The sequence below is a fragment of the Scomber japonicus genome, chromosome 22 (genome assembly GCF_027409825.1).
Source record: "Scomber japonicus isolate fScoJap1 chromosome 22, fScoJap1.pri, whole genome shotgun sequence".
NCBI classification, from domain to species: Eukaryota; Metazoa; Chordata; class Actinopteri; order Scombriformes; family Scombridae; genus Scomber; species Scomber japonicus.
The window spans coordinates 14,883,570-14,909,848 of NC_070599.1; the positions used below are offsets into that span (position 1 = coordinate 14,883,570).

The following is a 26,279-nucleotide window of genomic DNA, read 5'->3' on the forward strand; positions in this document are numbered from 1 at the left end:
TTTTTTTATTCTTATTTTATTATTTATTTGAATTCCACAGGTTCAGTGTAAATACTAATAAATGAATTCCACTGTATTTATTTGACACTACAATCTACCCACTAGACCAGACGCTGATGTAACTACAATGCTACTTCAAGGTACTGAATAACACTGACATTAATAATTAATTAATACCCGTAATACTCGTATCATTCATTTATGCCATTAGCAACCATCTATCTCTCTTTTAACTTAACTGCATTACTGACTTCATTAATAAAGAATATATTGAATTAAAGTGAGACATGATACATGGTGAGCAATAAAGTTTGTCCAATTATACATTTGAATGCATTCACATCACGATTCTCTCCAAAAACTTGAAATTTAGATCTTATTTTGGCGAGACAATCTACTTTACTTTCTTTATTCATGTCTTTCTTTCCTGTCTTCTTCTGTTAGTTTGTACTCGTGTTTGGTGAGATATCTATATAAGCTCTTTTGGGCTTTCTTTAAATCTCACCAGCACAATCCTTTTAACTTCTTTTAATACATTATGGGTTTATGTGTCTTGTTGTTTGTGTAAATAAATAAACCAAATCTTATATTTAAAACTGCTAATATTGTCTGTGACCTCTCTATAAACAATTTCTCAGCGTGAGGAGTAAAATGTTTCTTGTGGCACTACTGAAAGACTGCTCTTGTTTATTTTCTTATAACAGATCCTTGGTCTCCTAAAATGATTATGTAGGAGTAAATATGAGCCCTTACACAGTCCTGTAACACATTAACACATGCTTGTGAAAAAAGTAATTTTCGCTCTCAAACTTGCATTGTCTGTTCTCCAGGGCAAACAATCACTTGCAGTGTTGGGACTGCCAGAAACCAAATTTCAATGTCAAATGAATGTGTGTTACAGATAAAAGGACTGAAACATCCTTCTCTTGTTGCTAATTTACCCCAAAACTCTGAATAAATATCCTGTAAGCCTCTAAAATCTATTCTGAATTACAACACACAAGTACACAAAGACCTCACTACTCACTGCATTTTTTTAAAAGTACATTTCTTTATTTTATAATACAAATATAAGTAGAAATGATTTGGCAGGCAAACAATGACTGAAAAGGAAAGTTGCAGTGAAAGTCGCAGAACTTCATTAAGAAAAACAGCTTCTTTTTTTTTTTTTTGGCTTTTTTTTTTAACATGAACATACTCTTCACAAAGCTCATATCTGTTTTTTTTTTCTTTTCTGCACCATTCAGCCTCAATTAGTTCGTTTTTGAGGCACGTAAGTGTGCTCCAGATTGAACTAATGTCACCGGCCAGACTGGAAACACAAAACCTGACCTATAATTTCTCTCTTCTTTTTAATGAACTCATGGCCTCTCAGTTGTTTATTCACTAATGATCTGACCTTAGCTGGTCTTGTTAGGCTCAAAGATCAGATGAGGATGGAAAACTGCAGAAACTAAGGAGCTATCAGTGAAATGTACATGTGGCTTTTAATTTTTTTTTACTGTTGGGGGAACGTGTTCAGGATCTTAAATGTGCATAGCTCTTCTTCAAATGTCGACTCACGACAAATGATTCATCAAAAATTCTCAAACAGTAATGATGTGCACAGAAACAATCTTCATAACTGACACGAATCATTGATTCAAAATTAAAAAATTTGAGTGTGCACATGACACAAAAAAGTGTGTAAACAAATGTCCTAAATTTTGTGAATACAATATTAATTCTTCTTCATTTTGATGAAATCGGTGCCGACACACACACAGCGGATATGTTATAAATAAAGACCACTTCCTCGCTCTGCTCAGGTCTTCAACAATCTTCAGTTTCTACTCACAATAAATCAAAATATGATGTGAGTCAAGATATTATAAATAATAAAAGAAGACAGGATATAAACAAAAACATGGGTAGCATATAAAAAATAATAATAAAGCAATGACCTTTCCTCTTTCTACTGCTTGATGAAACAAGGGCAACATTCCTGAAGAGACAGCAAGCTATGGCAAGCAGGAAAGTAAATAATTGAGGCAATGCTAACATTTAGCACAGCTATGTTCCAAAATGAGGCTAAAAATGTGATGAAAGCAACATGTAGCGTTGTACTGACATGTCATGAGCAGTGAATGAGCACACACAGGCTTATTAAGGACTGTGGAGTGTTAAATACACTATATTCAAAAGGGCTAACAGGCTGGTATGGCTGCAGGCAGTATTCACAGTCTACACACTGACGTCTCTTCATTTGTGGCATTAAGCAAACCTTGCAGCTTTGGAAATGTTGCCTACTTCACAAGGCAGACATTCTTTTCTGTCTGTGTGACCACCATAGAAAAAATATCCAAGGCTTCGAGTTGAAATAAAATCTGTAGTTTTGTAAACAGAGTTTTCCTTCATTCTGAACTGCGGTGAAGTCTCGTTGTGGTTTTGAACGCTCTGTCAAGCTGCGTTGAAGTCTGAGTTACTAAGAGACAAATGAGACAAAGCACAGAGCTCGATATGTCACTCACAGTCCTCCCCGGCAGTGGCGGCCTCCAGAGCAGCGAGGGCCTCCGCCACCATTGAGTCCGTGACACTCTGCACCTCCTCTTCATTCCTTGCCTCCTCCTCCTCCTCATCTTCGCTCTTTGTCACAGAGATCCCGCTCTCGACTGTGGAAACATCCAGAGTTTTTGGCAGTCTGTGGTCGTCTCTAGTGTCGACTGATGACAGGCTGGTGATGCTGGTGTGGATGTCCACTGACAGGACGCTCCCCTCATCCCCGGTGTCGCACGGGTACTCCGGTGTCCCTCCCACGCCTTCGTCTATCTCATCTGCTGACAGGCTTTCATTGCTGCTCGCGCACTTAGTGATGGCGCTGTCCCACCCGTTCTCTGTCACTCTGTGTCCTCGCTCGCCGTAGCTTTGCTGTTTGTCAAAATCTTGTATGTTGGGGTAAACCGGCACCTGGCTCTGGCTTTTATCCTGCATTACCCATCGCGGCCCCAGAGCTTCTGGCTGGATGATGTATAGCCCTCCCTCTGCAGGTGGAGCATTGACCTGCTGGTGCTGTTCCTTCGCAAATGAAGGTGCAGAGTGCAACCTGTAGTTGACATGGTTGTTGTCCTCCTCTAGTTTGAGGGTGCTGTCACTGGACTTGCTGTAGCCCAGGTTGTGGAAGCCCTGCTTCTGCTTGTTGTGGCTGTCGAGCGGGTCGCTGCTGGGAGCCCCGCCTGGGAGGTAGTGGGGCTGGTAGAGCGAGCTGCCTGCAGAGTCAGTCTTCCTCACATCTACTGCCACAGAAGGGTCGTAGATGTAGCTGTGAGGGAGACAGAAAGTGTTACTTCTGGCACTGAAACAAGTTGACTAATCAGTTGAGTTGTCAATCAGTTGTTATGTAATTTATAAAGAATAAATGTCAGTGTGTCAGTGTAGCACTAACGACGGCAATATCGGTCGGTTGGTCCACCACTTTCCAGACAGAAATATCTCCACACCTACTGGATGGACTGCCATGAAATTCTGTACTAACATAGCTACCATGTGGTTGACTTTTTCATTCATGTTCCCCTCAATATTAACCATATTAACTCATAGTAGCTGAATTGGCAGCCAGACTAAGATGGAAAACATGGTTTAAAATGGAAAACTTTGTACCTGAATGTTAGCATTTATCTCAAAGCACTGTTGGGGTAAACCTTATTGGGTATTTGATTGTTGAATGGCCCTAGACAGTTCAGAATATGCTAACTCACATACAGTATCATGTCATCTACATAAAGGGAAACTTTGTGGGTAAGTGACTAATGGGGAGATTTCTTTCGAACATTTTGCAAGGGTTGACTTATTGCCAATAAGACAACTGTGGACATGTGAGTGAGAGTTGGACAGTGGAGTACCAAAAAATGTCTAAAATTTTTTAAAAAGACTTTCAGAATTTCTGAAAATTAAGCTGATCTTCCTGCAACAACTCAAATCTCGTGAGACTTCACTTCAGAATGAGACTTCATGAGCGGGACTTGGTTAGACAGACTAACAAACACACCAGATAAAGACAAACATTTTGTGTCTCTATATTGTCCTTTCCATAACATTGTCAGAAACTTATAATAGCAATCTGAGCCTGTCGGTGGCAAAAAAACAAGCACTTTTGTATACTGACAGGGAACTATTGCTTTGCAGGATTACACTGCAGCCCGTTTGGTGGGTGCCGACTGCAGCGCTCTCATTCAATACAGAACCAATTTCACAAACTGTTGTCACCATTAGTCATTTAGACACAAAAAGATGGGAAAATCCAAGTTGAAAAACAACAAAGTTTCCCTTTAATTGAACACAAATATGACTTTTAATCAAAACTGCTCCACAGACAAAGATGAATTTGCAATGCCTTTCTAACTTGGACTAGCAGAGAAGTCCAAGTTACATTCGACTTTGATCATTTTATTGCCTGCATCAGTTTGGCAACAGATGGTGGACTATTTCTGACTGGGCTCCAGGAGTCAAATGTTTCCATGTCAATCGATGAAAAACCCCTCACACACTGTACATTGACTGCAACAAGAACACTTAACTGTGCAGTCGATCCACCAATCGAAATGCAACAATTACATCTAAGCCATGAATTCAGTTGATGTTTACACAGATTGTATCTTGCCTTAGCTGCAGTTATGTTTGCACTGCTCATGTCAATGTCAGATATATTATGCAGAGTGTTGTTGGAAGAAGGGAAAGAAAAGAGTACAGGGACATGTACACAGGCCTGTGACAGCACACTCCCCTCTAGTTCAAACTGTAAAACGCACTTTAACTTTTACTCTCAGATGTTTTGTTTGTGTTGCTCACTTTGAGAGATGAGTAGGGATCACAGTGGGGGAAAAAAAAAAATGTGTGGGTGAAGTTGTTGTAACAGAAGCTGACAGAAACACTGATACTGATACACGACACACAAACACTGATGTTTGTATTACTGTCAAAAGTTTAAACAAGCTCTTATTCTAACCATCCAGGAAGTTGTAACCAACAAGGCTGGAAAGCATTAAGAAGATATATTGCATAATATGAAACTACAATTAAATGCCAATTCATTCAGCATAATGCTAAAATGTAAGATGATAGCTACTGTTTTTAAATGTATGAAGCTAATTATGCTATCCCTGATGCAACTACAGTAATGCTCAAAAAATTTGATTTTCTTTTACAGATTTAAGAGAGATTTAAGAGATTTTTTTTACAGAGAAATATACTCCACTGGATATGATTTTAATCTAATTATCACCTGGATTTTACATCCTCACATATCTAAAATGTGTTGTTTCCGACTGATCATCACTTACAAGGCTCTCCTGCCACAGTATCAGATATTTTTACTATGCAAATGAGCTGCTGATAATTTTAAGAATCCAATCAAAAAACAAAAAAAAAACCCCAAAAAAGAACAACAATCAACTCTAATCAAAATAAACACATACATTTACATTTTGGAGTTTTATTTTTTTTATATTTCTTTAAAGAAAAGCCAAAAATAATGAGCCCTAGTTATGCCTCAGAGTTCCTCAGCTCATTAAGATGATTGACAAACACTGAAGAGAAAGGGGGGGGGGGGGGGGACTTTCACCTGCAACCAGCATAAGAAGAATTTTCATTCCCAAACAGATTAAGCAAATGACAAGTGGTGCTGATGCATGATGAGTTTGCATTGATGGGATGTATTTCCTGTTCAGCCCTTCCACCAAATCCCTATACTCTCATCTACTCCTATCTGTCAAATGAGTCATTTTACTGTGTGAATTACAGATGCTCAGCAAGAGAATTGTCAGTGTCCCAATTCCTCGTTGGGTGGTAAAGGTTGATAAAGGTCAGTGACTAATTAATGCTCATTTAAGCTGTACACTTTAAATAGCCCCATGTAGGCTGTAATGACTGTCTGATAGCCTATTTTGGTGGATTTTCTTACAAGAATACAGGATAACACGCTCTCACTCACACCTCCACAGGTATTAGGAGAGTTGGCAGGGTTTTTTTTATTTTGCCTGTATTTTGTTCAAAGTGTAACAGGCTGTCAGACTTTGCCTACTGTGAGAGCCTTGTGTTTTTTTTTTTACACTCATCTCTTCTTCCTTTTCATTTGTTTTCTCCTCCACCCTGTGAGTCTCAAAACCTCCAGTAGAGCTCCTCCATCTCACACCTCTCCAGGTGCCTCCCCCCTCCACCTCCTTGCCTCTCCCTTCAGCATCAATCTAACGTAGTTTCAACTCACTAATCTACTATCCCTTTGCACTTGACTTCTCCTTGATTTGAGCGCCTTGCCTCAAGCTTTTCCATCTATCGTCTCACTCCCTCCTCCTCCTCCTCCTCCTCCCCCTCCTCCTCCTCCTCCTCCTCCTCCTGTTGTCATCTTCACTACTGTTTTATGCCCTGGCTCTGTTTTGGCTTTCCTTCTCCTTCGCACTGTTCAGTGTTCATACAAACAGATTTAACAAGAATACAAATCATGAGAATTAATACGGTTCTTTCTCCTGTCCTGGTAAGCAGACACACAAAAACATCACCCACACATTTATCGTCACAGATACACACACACACGCTCACACGCTCACCCTCTGACTTAAGCACCTCTCTCTCTCACCCTGCACCCTTCCCCTCCATCTCCCTTCACAGTGGAAAGCTGAGAAAATGAATGTTTTCCATTTCTCTCGCTCCTGGGCAGCACCGCCGCTGCATCCCGGCTGCCAAGGTGAAATTTGAAGCTCGCTTTTTATAAAAAAGAAGAAGAAGCGAGACACATAAGACACATAAGGTGTTTTTACAAAGACCAAGAACTCATAAAGCTGGATAAAAGCTGTGAGAGAAAATGAAACTGTATTTTCATCAACAACAGGAGGCCTCCCCCGGTTTCTATCTTCAAGTTATTTCTAAAAGAGAAGAGATAAACAAACAGACATGTTGCTGCAATTTGTTTTTGTCTTTTTTGGTAAACTAGACAGAGAGAAAAAAAATAAAAGCAGACAGAACGTACATTTAATTTTTAAAAACTGTGGTTTATCAAAGCTGGATAAAACAGCTGATGCAAACTGCTCCTGGCATTAAAAAATCTCACAGAAAAAGAAAAAGCAGCCACTCCCTGATGTCGGATTTTAATACCAAAAGAGGATTTTTGCATTTAAGATCCTGGGGAGTTCCTGCTTTCCCTTTCAATTGGGATTCCCTTTCTGTGGGACTACTTTTTTTCCCCTTCAGAGTAGCAACACCATCTTGGAAGACGAAGCCAGTCTTTGCATATGCTTTGACTACTAAGGTGCACCAGACAATATGCAGGTGGTGTTATTTAGATATATAGGGGAAGCCACCTTCAAGCTTGTGGCGCTAGTAAAACGATTACCACACCTGCAGTATGTGACCACACTGCTACACAGGTTTAAGCTGATTCTCTGTAATGTAATGCAGGGTGCAGCAGTGCCTATGGATTTTATGCCAACAGAGTCATTAGACTTGTGAAGAACATCCTAATCTATAGGGTTTTTTTTCTAAATGCCAGGCAAATTGTCCTCTCATCTCTTAAATGGATGAAAGTTTTCAGCGTAAAGTAGCGGTGTTAGAAAAGTGGTTGCAACAACTGATTATTATCCTTCCCGATTAATCTGTTTGTTTAGGCTATGAAATGTTCTGAGAGCCTAAAGAGACCCTCTCCATTTTCTTCTTTTGTCTGATCAACAGTCCAAAAGAGATAAAACCAAGAAAGCGTGTCTTGTTAAAATGAAATAAGTGATTAATCAATAACTAATTACTTTGATGTTGATCGACTAATTGAAGCCAAAGTTTGAATGAGTATGAAATTAAACTAAAAAAATACGTTTTTTAAAATGAAGAAATAAATTGTCATTGTTTTTATTGATTTGAAATACAGTTGTGTTGTGTATATAATGGCAGGAAGGTTTAAAGCGTCTAGGGAAAAAAAGTGAATTAAAAGTGGATTAAAAAAAAAGTTTATCCAAGTATATCAAGCACAAAGATAAAAACATGGGATTTTTACTCAGGCGTGTCAGGCTGGAGATACTGAGCTCCGTACTGTTGACCCAGTAACCTACAGGCCCACTCCACCAAATCCCAAACACCGCTAAGCCCAGAAATGTGACACTCCAGACAATTAGGGAGGTATGTGTGTGTGTGTCACAAGCATTCACATGTGTGTTTGACATGGGAAAGAAAAAAAAAAAAAGGAAATGGTGTAGGCGGTGAGGGGGGTGGGGGGTGGGGGGATTACAACTCTGGTATGCGAATCACAGCGTGCCCTTTCATTAATCCGCAATCAAAATCTCGTTTCCCTGTCCCGTCCTGTCTCCGTGTTCACCTCAAAAAGCACAGCGATGTCGAGCCCTGACAACGACGCATCGCAGGCTTTTAATGAATAGACAGTCCTGTAAAGAAATACAGTAACCAAGGGTGATGGCTATTGGCATATTGACTCACAGTTTGTACAGAGCCCACGTGAGGTGGAGAGTTCAGACATATTATAAAAAGGACCTCTCGCTATCTGCATGAAACAAGACAAGAAATCATTATGTGGGCAGGGAGACATTTGAATTGGCACAGTGGACGTGCAGATAAGGAAATCTACAGTGAGAGGTTGTTACTGAGGAGTTTTACACAATACTCAGAGGTTTTAGTATGATTACACATGCTGTAGATAAGGATAACCAATACTGTAATGTATCCAAAAGCTCATACAATATAGGTTATTCTGTTATATACAGCACCCCAATCATTAGTCATTTTGTTGGTTTAGTTACACAAATAAGAGGAGACAGAAAAATCCTAATGCATCAGAAGAGTAAAGAATCGTTCCTGTGAGATTTTAAATATCCGAAAGGGTCTATAAAGACATCTCTCAAAAAACCCAATTACATTTGAATTTTAAAGTTTGTCAAAGAGCATGTTTAAGCTAATTGATTAGGCGTTTAAAACAAGACTTTGCATTGTATGACTGTAATAATTACAGTTGATAATTTTCCCACTCAAGTTGCCTTTAGGTCTTTAGTCAAAATGTCATAATTTACAGCTTTTCTAATTCATATCATAATAAACCAAACCCCTTGAGATTTGTTTGCCATGCTAACAGTGACCTCCTGGCCTGTAGTGTCCAATCGGTTGGTCACTTTCATTCAGGCTCAAATATCTCAACAACTATTGTTTGGATTACCATGAAATTGGGTACACATATCTATGATGCCTAGAAAATGAGGCCTTATGAGAATGGTGATCCTTTAAAGAGTAACTTTACATCCACACGCTAACATATAAATTCAGAAAGCTGTTAGCAGTGAGAGTAATGGGGTTATAATTGATTGAGAGCATTCAGAGTCAGTTGTAGAAATACTAAAATGGCACAAATAGTATGCTAACTACAAGGAAGCTAGTAGCTTACAATGTTTATCAGCATTACAGGTTTGGGGTCTGTTACTCTTCATTGCCTCTGCTGAAGCCTAGCTAAGATAAGCTAGCAGTTGAGACTCTGAATCTTAGCCATTAGTAAAGGTGGAAAAAATTCATATTAATGTGTATTTATGTTCACTGCCTTGTTACAAATATTTGGAGTTGGTTCATCAAGACACATTTTTTTCTAATTGGAGCCATAAAACCATTTCAGAGGGAGCGCCACATTTAGATGACGTCCAGTCAAACCTCAAACTGTGAAAAAATAATTTTAAAATTAATTTCAGCAGTGTGACAGTCTCATTGCTCCACTCAGATCTAATGTTATCATCTCTAGTTGCTATTTTTCATCTTTTCAGTGGAGCACAGAGTTTTAAGTGCTTCATTTGCTAAGATTTAATCACTAAATCTGTTTCCATCACACTTTTTCACATTTTGATTTTATCAGTACTTCAACTTTTCCATCTCAGTGAAGCAATAGCTGATTTTTTAAGGGTTTTTTATACATAAACATGCAAATAAAAAGGAAGTGGATGGAAATGTAACTCATGTGTATGGCTATTAAAAAAGCACACAGTAAGAAAACTGCATTTCAGACACTACACGTGTCTGTGTAGGAAGTCAGGTGAAAAGATGGACATAACAATTGAAGCTGGGAAGATGAACGGAGAGTCACTAGTCGTCACTTTTCACTGAACAGAAATAAATGAAATGCCTCAACCAACTTGCAGTGAGGAGATGAGAAGGATGAGAAACGGCGCTCACAAGAAAGATCGTGTAAGACAGGAAATAGAAGGGGCACAAGACGAAAAAAGACAGAAACACTTCTTACCTTTTTATCATCCTGCAGCATTGGCACCCCATTTGGCCAGCTGATGTCGTGGAGCTGTGGAGGGACATTAACGAAGCAATTAATCTCAATCAAAAACAGTTGAGACAAAATCTAAAGTGATGTTGGGTACCCTCACTTTGGGGCACCCTGAAATGTAGGAGTAGAAGGGAGTTTGGTTAATGATAATGACTAATAATTATCATAAATAATTATTAATTATTAATAAGGAATTAAAGAATAATCAATACTAAAAAAAATGTGAAGGAGTAGAGTCCGAGCTCTGACTATCTTGATCAGCCACTTATCACAATGACATGATGCACAATGATCACAAAACACTTCTCTTTAAAGCCCCTTTGACACTCTTTTCTTTGTTTGTGGGCTGAAAACAACTCAGAGCAGCTTTTTGATTGAGATGTAGGCCTCTCAGTGACACCATAGGCCCATATGCTCTTAATTCAGCTCCATATTAAAGTCAAGGCCCAACAGTGACAAAACTTCTTCGAAAATGTGCACACATCGCTTTTCAGTTTCAGTGACATTTTCAGGTTTCTCATCAAGGAAAGGTTACAGTTAGCTCCACAGCCACCACTCTGACACACACACACACACACACACACACACACACACACACACATTTTGACAGAGTCAGAGACTGCTATTGATCGGACAGTTCACCACCTCTGACATGTGAGTGGTTTTTAAATGAGAGCTTTACCTCATCAGTCAAGTTTTGCTTTGCCCTTGGTCTCGATGGTGTTTGGACACGAGGATGAAAACTCTGTCTGCCTGAAGCGCCGATAAAGATGTTATTGCCATCCATCACTGTTCTGAGTTTGTGTGTGTGTGTGTGTGTGTTATAGTGTGTGTATCTATGTCCAGGATGAGAGTGACCTTTTCTCTCCTGGTAGTGTGTTTCTCTAGGCTTTGGCATTTCATTGCCTGGGTAAATAATTAATCACTGAGTCTTGAATGGGGTTTGTCTGCAAGCGAAGGAGACAGAGACACCGACAGAGGTGGAGGACACAGTATCTCTTTGTGGAATAAAAGGAAGGATGTGAGCCCACGAGACAAACAGGTTTCTGTCTGAACCTTAACTCTTTGACCCTGAAGGGCTTTTGCCTTTGGGTCAAAAAACAATGAGAAGTGACCTGAAAAGTCCAACTTGTTGGCAAAAAACTCTATCAGGGTGACATTGGTTTGGATTCCCATTGGTGGCAGAGTGTTAATTAAACATTTCCACCATTATTTTATATTTTTCTTACCAAACTCCACAAATAGACCACATCCACCAATGTGTTAGTCCGTCTCTCAGCACTTTCCCTGTGGCTCTCAGCCTCAAGCACACCGGATCCTACTGAAAATCTTTAAATATACAGTATTTACTTTTACTTTTTTTTTTTTGGGATTCCTGGGATTTATGTGCTTCAAGGTAGTGTACACATGAAATCAGGAGGTGTGTTCACAACACTTCCTAGTACAAACAGTTGCTCCATGTGATGAAATTCTAGGAATATTCTTACAACTGTGACGTTTCCAAGAATTTCTCCTACAGTTTAGTCTAGATCCTAATAAAGATAAAAGTTATTCATAAAGCATCTTAGCCCTGAAGAGATTTTTAAGGTGACAAACTGTTGGGGAGTAGAGAGGAGGAGTTTTAAGAGGTTTCTTAGAGGAGAAAATGGTAGAAAGACAAAGAGGTAGGAGAAATATTCTCCAAACGCTGAATGACAGTGAGTTAATAAAAAACTACAGATTAGATCATGCAGGGATAATGATTATAGTCGATCTCATTAGAGATACACTCACATCTCCCAACCAATGCAATACTGTTATAATGCCAGAAATGAAAGTGATTCTAAGATATCTGGTGACTGGAAAAAATTGGAATATGCTGGAAGCTGGAAAAAAAAGGATTTACATACCGACCAACAACACTGGTTATATTGACTAGCTAGCAATCATAAAAATCAATGAATGCTGAGCCATTTCAGGTACCACATTGACCAGCATGTTTTTCTGCAACTAACAATTGCTTTTCAATTCATCGATTAATCATTTGGTCTGTGAAGTGTTAAAAATGGTTTTAAAAGTGCCCAGAGCCCATTATAATAGCTTTGATTTAATTGTTTTGTCAGACAAACAGTCCAGAATCTAAATCTTTGGTACTTTTGTTTGAAAAATGACTGAAATGATACATTATCTATATAGTTACCTGTCAAATTTGTGCTAAGCGATTAACCAATTCATCAACTAATTGTTGCAACACTACAAGCATGCAATGGATATGTCTGGCATGTTAATTCTATGGTTTAAGAGGCAGGTTTAAATCTTGCGCACTTGATGGTCCACTTGTTGAATGTAATCAGGCTCTGATTCACAATAGAGGTCTGCAGATCTGATTGAGCCAACTGTTAAACCATCTGAATACTTCAAGTTTCAATATACTGAGCTCTGGAAGGTGTTTTTGTTCCAGTAAATATAATGTTGGTGTATTTTTAATGTGTATGGCAGAGGAATAACCAATATTTCCAGCCTTTAAGAAAGAATTATGCCACAACTCCTGCAACCATTAGATTGATTGACTCATTTGTATTAATAAATGTATTAGTAAAGCCAGGCAATTATGATGTAAGAAGCTTTGGCTATACACTGGGCCTTCATACATCTTTGTACAAAGTCCTTGAGTGAACAAGCTCAGAGGTCCAGGTGGGCTTTTCTTGGGGGATTGGTATGAAAAATGCACATGGGACCAGCGAATACGCTTTTGTCGTGCTCCTCGTGTTCGAAACGATTAAAAAGAAAAACGCAAACAGAGCTGAAAAGGACTGCTGAGTTACATAATAAAGAATAAACTCAGTGCATGCTGCCTTACAAGGCTATCAATCTAATCCTGTGAACAGGATCATCATGGCCAGGTCACATTTTGTTTTGCATGAAAGGCTGTATTATTTGTGCAAAAGTAACCAAGCATGACTTGCTAACCCAAGACATTTACTTAGCGCCTACAGGACTGTTGCTGTAAGCCAGAGACGGGTGTACAAAGTCAGAGTAGCATCTTCTTGTCTTTAAGCACCCTCTATTCTCTGTCTTCTTCATACAAATGAACCCTTGTGATTTGAGGTGGGCTTGACTGAAACCTGCCTGAAACAAACCCCCACAACACATTCATCTACATTTTCACTGGAAACTCCGACACATTCAAAACTACTTATGAAAAAGCCACTAGGGTTCATCATGCCAAGTGCAATTCAGAGGCTGAGGCAAGTGGCAAAGAGGCCCAGCGGTTCCATAGGCTGCACTTTAAATAGAGGACCCTGTTTCACACTTTGTTGCACTGCCAAGCACCCCCCTAAGCTGAAGTGTCCCTTATCTTCCAGGAGGGGAGCAAGAGAGGATGTAATTTCCCAGCGGACATTAATGAAGCGCTGCATTAGTCCTGAAGAGCTGAAGTATCTATAAGCTGACTTTTACAATTACTAGTCACATTCAGGCAGGTCAATAATCATCTGACAACCTCCAACTCTCAATCCTCTGATCGCTCATGCTGATGCTGGATATGTTGATTTCTCCCTCCACCACCACCAGATTCCTCTTCCTGTTTTCTTGTTGTGCAGTGGTGGTATTTCTTGCCTTGTGCATTATGTATATTCCATATCTCGGTGATATGTGTCTGCTACTTTCTGCTCTATGTACCCTTGGGGGTGTTTTTAATGTGCTTGCCTCCGAGTCGTGCAAGCTGCCTGCATTCGTTTGGGGAGGTTCCTAAAGCTCAGAGGCTTCTCTGCCAAACATATCTGCATATGTTTGTTGCAATAAATGCTCCTAAACCCGGTGACATAACGGGCTCTGACTGAATTGTTATGAATTAATTATGAGTATTAATAAGTTTAGTTCCTTGCAGGCCCCATATTCTCACTATATCAAAAAACTATAACACTGTCTGGATTATTAAGTATTTTGACAGTGGAGTAATTAAGCAATAACTTTCTTCAAGTGAATCCCATGACTCACTTTACAGTGTTTTTTTCTTTAATAAAAGACCAAATATGGTAATATTAGCATTGTACACACATTTCAAGTTGATCAGTTTGAACTATAATTCAATTTCTTTTTATATTAAACACATAAACTACAGATTCTCCTGGTTTCCTGTTTAAACTACACCAGCTATCTAAATACATAAAGCTGCTCTCATCAACCATTTTTAATAAACAAAAAGTCAAATGACCACATGTAATGTGAATGGGGTTATCTGTATGACAAAGAGGAAAATGATGTACTATGTAGTTTCCATAACACAAACTGATGGAGTTAACCATTAAAGAGCCAGATTCTTTTCCTCCGGAGAAGACTGAGAGCAAAGCAGAGCTAAAAGTATCCAGAAACAAGACTCCAAATGCATGTTAATATTGCTCTGTGTCTGCTTAATGTCAGAATACATTACTGTTAACATAGCAACTCCCAGTAATACAATATGTCAATGGTATGTTTACAGCTTGTTCCCCAAAAGGCCAAAAATCAATTAATGCTGCTTTAAGCTCATGTTAGTCAGTTGATGATGAATGAGGTGAGTTTTGAGCTACGTATTGCCCTCATTTTCCCTGCACTCAAAGTGCTGTTGAATATTAAACCACACGTTATTTACTGATTCCTCATCTGTCTAATCCCTCAGAGGCATTGTTGACTTGCGTCTGTTGTTCTAGTGTAATGATGGGCAGGCCATTTTTCAAAAGCATTGATTCTAGTAACGTGCATTTTATAATAACTATGGTCTTATAGGTCCATATTTCCTATAGATTATATTCTAGTATACAAATTGAATATTGAACTGAACTTAATAATGCTTTTCCTCTGTATATTAATATCTGTAAAAGCCACACAGTAAAAAGAATGTATATCATGTGTGAACATAATATATTCTATAAATGGTGAATCCTTCTAAAAGATGGAGGTTTTGTAAGGCAGCTTCTGGCTCTATCTGACAGATCAAAATGTCAACTAATCCTATTTGCTCCTGTAACCACAACAAAGAAACAATATGAGCAAAAACCAACAAGTGTCAAAGAGAAGATGGCACAAGATGATCTTTTAAAAAAGAATATTTAGCCCCTCGAGTCAATCTCATGACTTTCCCTCTCGTGTCAAATCATGAGAGTTTAACAAGCTTTGGAAAGGCTGAAAGTGGGAAAACAAGGTTTTGTTCAATAGAACTGGACACAACAATGAAGCTGTTTATTTGTGGCAGCGATGCAATGAATCGTAAAGCTTTTTTTAGACTTGTTAAAATCGTTCACACCCCCTTTCCAGTTTACGTAAGTCTGTCATATGAATCCACTGTATAAACAAAAGAAGGTGATGGAAGATATAAAGATGTGTGGTTTTCCTGAAACAATTTCACACATGCTTGGAGATGTTTTAAAAGATGGAAATTGAAGATGTCTTCATTTCTTGCCACCAGAAATACATAAAATATGGTTCTATGTAATGAGCACATGGATATTATTATATTTTGGACTATTCTGGCTGACATATAGCATCCAGTAAGGACACATTGTCAAACAGGCTGGCTGACTGGGTCGGAAAAAAGCTGGTTTGCATCGGAATGGAGTTGGGTTGCAAATTTGCAAGGCAAAAACGGTCTCTGAGTTGACTGAGCGCTGACAATGTGATTGTGGTGATACCTGCCTCAGGCTAACCATTCTGCTGTTGGTCAGCAGAAACAGCTTCCAGTCAGAGGAGAACTAGTCCTAGAGGGGAAAGCTGACAGAGCGCCATCTTAGCCTAGGCAGCTACCAATGCTCTTCAAAGCCACAGAAGCCCTTAAGTAACTAGCTGGTTACATCACTGTACTAATAAAAGCAGCATTAGCATTAAAAGTCAGGAACTCCAAAGAACTCCTTGCTTAAGGAAAATGACAAAACAAACATGACGCAGGGTGATACACAGACGCACATTAAACAGCTTTAGACACACATGTAAACACTCCAGATGTAGAAAAACAGGAATCTGCATGAATGAACTCTCATCATATTTATATTATAGTTCTGCATCATCCAGAAACCTGAGACCCAAACCTTTAACCTGTAGTCGGCAAGGTTTATGCACTCTTGCTGTTGTTCAATAGCATTTGATCAATTCTGCATGGTAATGAATCTGCATATTACATTTAACATCCTTTCAAAGCATTTATAACATTACTGAAATACTGAAGTTCTGTTAGATTTGCTTAGATGAGGGGGCAGAAACACTGCAGTTTTAAGGCAGCAACATAAAAACATAGTCACAACCTGAAAATGAACAGCCAAAAACATGAAATGCTCATTTAACATGTATTTGAAATAACACACACTACTTGCTCTGAATACTTGAGGTCCTGATAGAGAATTATTAACTTGGTAATCTCAAAATTCTGATGACCCCTTTTTCCTTCACATCAGCTCTCTGGGTGAGTACAGACACTGACTTTACAGAGAGAAAACACACCGTCCAGACAACAGCTAACAACAGCTGAAATTCAAGTTAATTAGCAACAGGTGGTGTAGCATTGGTAGCAAAAGTGATTAACAGCACCAACTAAAGCTGAAAAACTTGCTACTGGAGTGTTTCTATACTGCCCTTTGCTGAATCTGCACAGTCAGAGAGAGACATTTCTTAGAGAGAATAGCTAAACTCAACCCAAAGCTTCTTGGGTGATTGGTCAATGCAGCTATCTGGAACAAGGCTAGTACTGTATAATATGGTTTAAGCATACAATACTGTAATTACATAATAGTTCCATGACTATCTACAACATTAAAACCAGATTATTTCATTATCAAAATACTTGCAGACTTATTTTCTTTTGTTGACTAATTCATTTGTAGACTAAGCATTGCTGCATAAATAATGATAATTAACTAAATTAAACTTATGCTTTTAATACTCAAGTATGTTTTGCCTACAATTTTTAAAGCAGGACTTTTGCCTGTAATGGGTTATTTTTTCATTGTTAAACTAGTTTTTTGTTTAGTTTTTATCACTGCATATGTTATTATAGTTCAGTACAAAAACACAAGATGTCCAATTCACATCTACTAAGGTTAAAGAGGGCAGAATATAATAGCAGGCATTAAAGCAGATTCGTGACAAACTGAGAGCGATGCAAACCTGTCAGTAATGAGCATTTTCTCTCTGCCAGTGAAGCCTCCCACAGACTTTGGAGTAACTAATAGCAGCTGACTCAGATTCACATCAGAACATCCAAATGACCAATCATGTTGTTCCCCTGGAGACTTTCCAAAGTCATAATGAGGTCAAGAATTCAATCTGAGCATCAAATGACTATCCTTCATTCAGATATTGTCCATTGTTGGCTGGCAATAACAGTGCTTTATCTGCTCCTTGTGCCATTCAATATATCATATATTGCTCCTGTTTTTTATGATGGGGAAGATCGTAGGACGATTACTGAAGGGGAGAGATATTTCAGAGCTGGCAGTTTGGCTAGGCTCCCATTTTTTCGCTTTCTGAGTTTTCTTCAAGGGAAATTGAAACATTTCATCTTGGAGAAACAGGTGCAATAAAATGAGATTGCTGCAGTGTGTCCGCTAAATGTGGGCCGGATTGAAATCCAGGGGATACCCATGGAATTGGCAGTCGGGGTCACATTTAAACGATTGCTGCGGGTGGAAAATTTCATCCGGAAAGATAAGGCTTAAATAAGGTGTCCTCTGGAAAATGCCCAGTTGAAATTGATTTCACCTGTTTTGAGTTTAGTTGCACACAAGAGGTACTGTGTGTGAGTGGACTGGTTATTTTCATAATAACCGTAAATTAAGGATTTTATTAGTGGATGAGTCCCAAAAACTAATAGAATAGAAAACTATTAAGTATGAAGTCTTATTTTAAAGGATAGTGGGTACATTATCTCCTTTGCTGAATAATATGATAACCTTTCTTTTAAAGGTTCACCGCTATCACTTCTATATTTAATAAAACTGCATAATAGTTTTCTTGGAGACATGATTAGCAGCTTATGTCTGCAATTAGAGTTGAAGTTTTATGGTATTTTAGTGAATCTTGATCCTTTCAAGTCACTTACTGAATCTTAAATAGGTTTAACTTTATACATTAGCTAGAAACTAAAGTTATAAATAACTAAAACTCTAAGATACAATTGAGATAGACAGCTTGCCTCAAGGAATTGGTTAGTGGAGGTGGTAAGCACGCTGCTTGTTGTTACTATATGACTGTTTGCTTGTTAAAAATATGGCTTTCACTGTGTTATGTAGCACTACTGCTTGTTTTCCTGAAAGCTGAACCAACCTAACATCATTAGTATATTATAATATAATTGGGCCTTCACCCTTTAGCGCTGTAAAGAGATTTGGACTCAGTGGCAGTGAAATTATTTTTCACAATCTGAAAATGAGATGAGGAGCATGATATTTGTTGGTTGAATAAATACAAGTTGGACTACTTATTCTTATCATAAAACAATGATATGATGATTTTAACTCACAGAATCTCCTGAAATTGATGCAACATGATTGGATAGATACAGGAGACACCAGCTTGCAGAGATCACATAGATAACAGCCAAATGTTTTAAATCTTGGGCATTATGCAATTAACATTAATTGGCTTCAGCTAACATCATTTACTACCAAGTTATGTTTTCAGCAAACGTGAAGCTAAGGGCCGAAATAATGTTTGATAAGAGATTTGTCAGAGCTTAAAAACTACAGGTTACAAAATCAGAACCCAACATTGGACCTGTCTCAAGTCATTAGAATTTATCCTCTAAGGACCTTGAATATCAGTAGCAAATGTCATAGCAATCCATTTCATTATTGTCAAGACAATCTATCCAGGCTGTTGTTGACATAGACATTAAATTCTCCAGCTTCTCAAACCGCCACAAAACACAAAAACACACCATGATGTCCTTGAGATAGTCTTCCCTCAGTCTAGCATATCTGATACCAGCTGTTTTTGTTATGCCCTTGGAAGACTGAAATCTATCCACAACCTTTTTTTGTATAACTGTGGGTTTGAGTTGCTGGTCAAAACAGTGCACATAACAACACCACAACACAAGTAGATGATCATCTAAGTATAAAATATGTCTGTATGCATGTCATTTCTTCCATTTTCTGACAACCGTTCACCCAATTGAGTTGACCTATGGTGGAGGTATTGCAGAGGGTTAGTGAGAGTGAGAGTGTTATGAGTGTGAAATTGTTAGGAAAAGCGGTTCTCAAGAAAAGTTGCAAGCAGTAAAATCGGATGTGGAATTATTACTTCTGCTTCTTCGCTTCCTGTGGTGTCAACGAATAGGAACAGGAACAGCAACAGCAACAGCGCCACTCTGTCATTGCAAACCACATTGTAGTCAGAGTCGATTACAGCTGTGGTGATAAAAACTACCATCTAAAATGAAGGAACCTTAAATAACATTAGAGTCCTGCTAATAGATGACTAAAATCCCACATCTCCTATTTGCTGGCAGTAATTAAATGCTCAGTCGGACTATTGTTGTCAGAGGTTTACAGTAGATTGTACAGTAGATATGAATATTTCTCCAGGGGGTCTCAAATGAACTTTGCTGTAGCTACATCGCTTGATCACCTGATAATTCTCTGAAAAGGGCAGCTTATGTAAGCCGTGTGTTACATTATAAAGCCATCATTCAAACCTTAACAAATAGCCTGGGTCGCTCAGAGTGTGTGTGTGTTATGTGTGTTTTGAAGGGACAGTGAGAAGGGAGATCATGTTCATGTGGGTGACACAGGAAGGGTGTGGTGATGGAAAAGTGGGCTAACTGGTCTGACATCCATCTCACTTGTCTGTTGTTACTGTCTTGTTTCTTGGTCTTTATCTTTGTTTTCCATCTGTGCTGCATTTCATTACATCTGCTTTCTTGAAATTGGAACTTACAAATCATGTGCTGCCAGAGACGATGTCAGCAGAAATATGAAGGGAACATTAATATTATTTTCATTGGTGTTTTAAACATATAAATACTCATTTTGACACAAAAGTGATTGTTGATTAATTGCTGTTAATAATTTAACTAGAACTGTAAGAAAATGTTGAGTAGATATCTATTGGACAACATTATGGATATTTACTATTACTCTTCTAATGAAGGAAAAATGCCCACCATATTTTATGAATTATTCGTGATTTATCGGTAAGTGATGCGGATGGCTAATATTCACTTAAAATTTGCATTCCTACTCAAAATGCTCTAAACCTACTCTCACCAACTATCAAAATATGCTCTCATCAAGCAGTAAATAAATCATATTTATCTGCAACTTACAACAAAGATCACTCCAACAGTACTCTCAATACACCATCTAGAGCTGAAAGGATTAATTGCAAGTAATTGATGAGGCAACATTTTCAAAATGTGCTGCTTTTCTCTGTTTTTATATGATCATAAAATTAATATCTTTGGTTTTTTTAACAGTCCAAAACATTTAAAAACAGAAATCAATTAACAGTAAATCAGTGACCACCCAAAAGTCTTAATGCAGCTCTATCTGTGGGTCAATTTAATGTAATCTTCAGTCCTATGTTATTTAGGTGCAACTAGCTTTTATCTCACATACAGCATGTTTGGGAACAAAAAAGTAGTTCCCAAGTTAACTGATTAAAAAAGCAATAATTGACAGGATTTCCGTGTAGTCATCAATGGCCGGTGTTACACTGTGCATTTCTTCTATACATGAGAACTGCAGAATACGATAAGGTGGTCAATTTAGGCTTCTTATCAGCTTAGAGGCTTTTAAATCCAGTTGAAATGTCAATACACTATTTTAAAGTCAATGTAGCGACCAAAAAAAATAAGAAAAGAAAAAGTACTCTGCTGTCTCACCTGCTGCTTTATCCTGCTTTTAATAAACTGCGTGTACAGTAGCTGAGATAACCTCCCACTCTTGATAACGCTCCCTATAAAAGAACTTCCATTCATCCGGATGACGTATAATGTTTAACTTTTTCAATTATGACTCACACATGAAGTGCAGAAATACTGCTAATAATTGCAACAATAATAATACACTTTGTTCATATAGCACCTTTCAAAACATAATTAAGTTAAAGTGCTTAACAATAAAAACAAAACACATTTAAAACTGAAACATTAAATTAACTAAAAGCAATAGACAAACACATTAGAAAACACAAAAGGAGTATAACACAAATTTAAAATAACAACCAGGATATTAAAAACAAATACAATCGAGTAAAGTAAGTAAACAACTTAGCTAAAATCAAGAAATGCTTTCCAATGAATATGTTTTAAGAAAGTAGAAATGCCTTGAAAGAAGACACTGACTCAGAGAACCTTATTTTCTCATGGCAAAGGCTCTGTCCCCTTTGGTTTTCAGTCTGGACTCTGGAAGAGACACAATACCTCTGCCTGAGGATCTCAATATGATGAGAACCAGTCTAATGCAGTACCAGATATGCCCACCCAGTGCTTCAGTCTATCTAAAAGAATACCATGATCAGTTGTGTCAAAGACTGCACTTAAATTGAGCAGAACAGCAAGAACTGAACACATGCCTGCATCAGCATTAATTTAAGGGTTGTGGATTGACTGAATCTCTTCAAAGGTTCACTGTTGTTTTCTACAGCTGTAAGAAGTATTGTGTTCGAAATACAAAGCAAATGGGACCCAATACATTACATTACTTCAAATAAAAAGCCTGGAGGATACTCTCATACGAGACATGATTTCATAAAGTTTAGTCAATGTAATAGGTGTGGGTGGTCAACATCTAAAAAGGTAGGATAGGGGACAATAATAAGTCTTATTGACTCCACCTTTCCAGCAAAATTGGATAATTACTTTTCACAGTCAGCAGCAAAATCAGCAAAAGCAAGAGCTGTTTTTACTAACTGACTGAGTTGTGCTGATGGACAGAAATAAGTTAAGAAAAAGTGCATGTTCTTGCATCTTTCACCATCCTATAATAAAGAAGAAATAGCCATGAAGTGGACCTGGAGTCCTGATTTCTTCCACCTAGGTTTTGCTTTTCTGCATCCTTTTACAGCTTTGTGTACTATCATTCAACTATCTTCTAGTCTTTGAGCTGGATCTAGTCTTCAAAGAAGCTATGACATATAAGGTTTAGGGACACAGAGGCCTAAAAGAACTCATTAGACACATTGCCAGTGTACAGAACTTAAAGGCATTATGCTAATTACAGACACTGGTGTCCTTAGATACAAACATGTCCATGATTTCTAGACCCAGATGAAAGACAGTGGAAGAAGTCTAGAGTGTGGCCACAGTTATGAGCTTGGCCAAACACGTGTTGTTGAAAGTTCAAAGTTTTAGTGATATTTAAAAAAAATCAGTAGCAGGGACATTAGAAGACTCATCATCATGAATATTAAAATCACCACAGAGAACAATTCTATCATATTCTAAAACAAGGCTGGATATAAAAATTCAGGGAGCCCCATCAAAAAAGGAGCCAGCTAGTTTAGGGGGGCAATAAATTACAGTAAAAACATGAGCACTTCAAAGGAACAAAAATCATTACAAGGCATTAGGTTACACTTGAACAGATTTCTATAGACAGTAACAAGCCCCTCCACCTTCCACCCTAGGTTCGTTAAAAAAAGTCCTAATCTGGAGGGCAGAATACAGTGAGCTGATTGTGAACACTACATCGTAACCAGGATTCTGCTGAAAACATAAAATCTAAATCAGCAAAAAGTTATGAGTCAAGTAATAAGTCCAAGTTGCACTCTATGTCAGGACTTGTTGCCATCCTGGACGGTGTTACGAGACCACAGAAAAGTCCTTTCCAGTATTTGTCCATCCTTTAATTGAACAAGACTATGAGAGATTTGGGCCTGCAGCTCTGAGATTGTCAGGGTTAAACTAATACAGCTAAGGCAGGCAGGTGAGGAACGCAGAAAGGTGAAACAATAAGTTAGTACAAAAAACTCAAAGCCAGCAAACACACATGGCAGAGAACGCATAAGAACTAACTAAAATGTGGCTGGAAAAGGTTTAAAATCAATAAAACAGTTTTAAAACAACTACTCAGACTACTGTCAGTATGGAGGCAGAAGCAGAAATGAAATCATTAAATATCTTATGAAAGAAAAACAAACAAACAAAAAGGCTTTGCAACTTTAAGTTTGACAAATGTGCTTGACAAGCTGACCGTGACTTGGCTGATTTGAATAAGGCAGGTGTGATTAGGCAAGTGCAACCACGGCAACCGACTTATATGAAGTCCGCCTTTGTTAAGGGACGAACTTCAAAAGCACTATTTGACTGGCCTTAGATCAACCAGTCCAAAAAGTAATGTTTGAAATATCAAAATACCTCTTGTGATTTCAGATGATATCATACAGTTCAGTTAGTGTTGGTGTGTTTCCATGTGTGTAATGTGTTGTTTTCAGAAGGCCTTGGGCAGCAGTCTGAAGAAAACAACTCCTGTCTCTTCTCTATTACCCAGCAGTCCACACTTATCGATAGCGTCCCTCTTCACTCGTGTTCCTGTACTGACAAACAGACCTGTTGCTGTTTTTTCTCCTTTGGATCTTGACCCAAGAGCTCTGAACTGTACTTTAGTAAGTAAACAAGCCTGCTGGTTGAGGATCCAAAGAAGAGTGCAGTTTTAAATGATGAAGAGACAGTGACGCGGGGGTCTGTGCCATGTATTTTGTTTCCTAAAAGTTTATATCGTTACATATCTTTGATTGGATACTATGAATTTACTCAACTAACTAACTAATTGATTATTTTATATCTAGTTTTAAATGATGGCTGTCCAAAGATGGAAAAATCATCAATAAATTGAAAACAAGTGATGGACAGTGGGCAGAATTCATTGTTTTCTTTCCATATCTAGTAATATATCCAGTATTTTTTGATCAATGAATTAATAGTTGATGTTAATATTAGAAAATAGAGATCTTTAAATTGTTCAACAGTTCAAAACCAAGCTATATTAATTTAAGCATGTAAGACAAATATAATATAATAAAAATGCTCAAAATCTCTTGATTCAACTTAAATGTGTATATTGAATATCATCTGTTTTCTTTAGTAGTGATATGATATTGTGATCAATGAAAATAATCATTATCATCACTTCCTTGAGTTTTTGTACTCCTTTGGGATTAAACAGTACAATATACAGTAGTACAATATGACCATAATGAAAACAACACAGAGTTCTATTCTCATGTTTATATCCTGTTTCAGGTTTAGTCACCAGCCCTGGTACAAAGCAAATAATACACTGGGCAAACACAGTATTTGCATGTACTTTTAATGGTTCGTTTTGTCTAATAAGCTGAGCTCAACACATGGGTGGAGTCTGCCACTAAAGGCAAGAACATGGGTTTACCAAACCACAGCTTAGCATCGTGTATAAATGTCATAATGCTCTAAATCTCTCCTACCCGCCTGCAGCTAAAGAAAAAAACACACTTTACAATGTTTTAAGAGACACATTGATAGCTGCTTGCACACGACTGGTAACATTCAAGAGTGTTGTCCATGACAAACGACATTCGTGATGGGTTTGGGCTCAGACAGAAAGTTTGACTGACCCCCAGTTTCGTGTTTGATGTGCAAACACAGCCCAAGGCCGTGTACATGGGTTCTGGTTAACTGATTCAAGACCACTCCTCTTTCTCCTCCAATGTCCTCAATAACAGCCTCCATTCACTCATTAACCTAACTTACCCATGGGCAGTGTGTTCAGGGTCAGATAGAAATGTTAAGCTTGGGTTCTCATACAGTTTTGTCAGCACAGTTTACGTGTCTGCACAACCTGAATTAAGTTACATTGTGCTGGAGCGGATAGTTTGAGTAACAGATACTCTTTAACTATTTTGATAATCAATCATTTGAGTCACTTTTCAAGCAAAAAATGCAACATTTTTGAGAAGTAATTTCTTAAATGTGACTATTTTCTGTTTTTCTCCTTTATATATGACTGTAAATTCTTATCTTTGGATTCTTGACTGTTGGTTGGAAATTGTTTAATTGCTTTTTTCCAGATTTTATAGTGATTTCTCAAGTGAGAAAATATTTGCAATTCAAATGTAATGTTTATAGACATCAATTTTACAATTAAAAATGTACACAATGTGAGTATTTTAATGGTCTGAATCCAATATCTTTAAATTTCACAAATGTGAAACCCACACAATTTTATAGTAGGCTATAGCCTAGGATATATCAAGGATTCCGTATTTCTCTCCCAGCATTTCTAGTGGTGGAGAAGGTTTTGAAGTATCTTTTAGACCTTCATGTTGAGAAATAACATTTACAGGACAGGAACACCACTGACCAAATAAAACATTTAGATCTTAGCTGTGGCCCTGCCTGTATCTTCACATTTATTACATTTACTTATTCATTCATGTGTGTATGGTTTGTCTAATAGTGTGCAACAGGTGCGCACTCCACATTCACAGTAAGCATAAAAACTGCCATAATTGTCTAGGCTACTATACAACGAGGTTAAAAAGGTCTCATCATGTTTATTGTAATTCGCTTTATTATTTTTTTCTGTATTTGCGTTATATCCTGAAGTTATTACTGGGTTTTATAAACGAGCTCTCGCCACCATATGGCTGACCAAACTACACTTCCACCTGTCATCCCCGTCGAAGATATGATAACAAAGGTTTAGTAATATATCAACAACACTTTTCAGCATGTTTAAACTTGATTTAGAGCTGTACTTTTCAATGTAAGCGAGTCACAAAGGCAAGCAAAGTAACAAAGTGTTGTTTGAACCTACCTGTTGCGCTAAGCGAAGGTGTGGCACTTTGCCCTAGGTATCAAAAAAGCACGGATAACTTCAGTTGTCATTTAAATTGTCTCTCTTCCGGTCCTTTACTGAGTAGAAATTAGAATTATAGGCTCCATTAAACATCTTCAGTTAGAAATGACTTCCTCCCTTTGGTTTGAAGTGTTGTGGTGAGTCGTAGAGAAGAGTTTCCCCCCCTCGATGACTCCACAGTCCCATGCCTCCTGTTTGAACGGCAGTCTGCTGAT

The 26,279-nt window shown here is 38.0% G+C and overlaps 1 protein-coding gene across 1 annotated transcript; it reads right to left on the reverse strand.

Moving 5' to 3' along the window:
- Window positions 1–1,361: 1,361 nt before the first annotated feature.
- On the reverse strand, window positions 1,362–26,269 carry zgc:194930 (uncharacterized protein LOC557813 homolog). The gene is made up of 3 exons (XM_053342882.1): window positions 26,023–26,269; window positions 10,244–10,297; window positions 1,362–3,298 (listed from the first exon to the last, which is right to left on the reverse strand). Exons 2-3 carry the CDS (start codon window positions 10,273–10,275, stop codon window positions 2,503–2,505), a joined length of 828 nt encoding a protein of 275 aa, XP_053198857.1. The 5' UTR covers window positions 10,276–10,297; window positions 26,023–26,269; the 3' UTR covers window positions 1,362–2,502.
- Window positions 26,270–26,279: the final 10 nt, after the last annotated feature.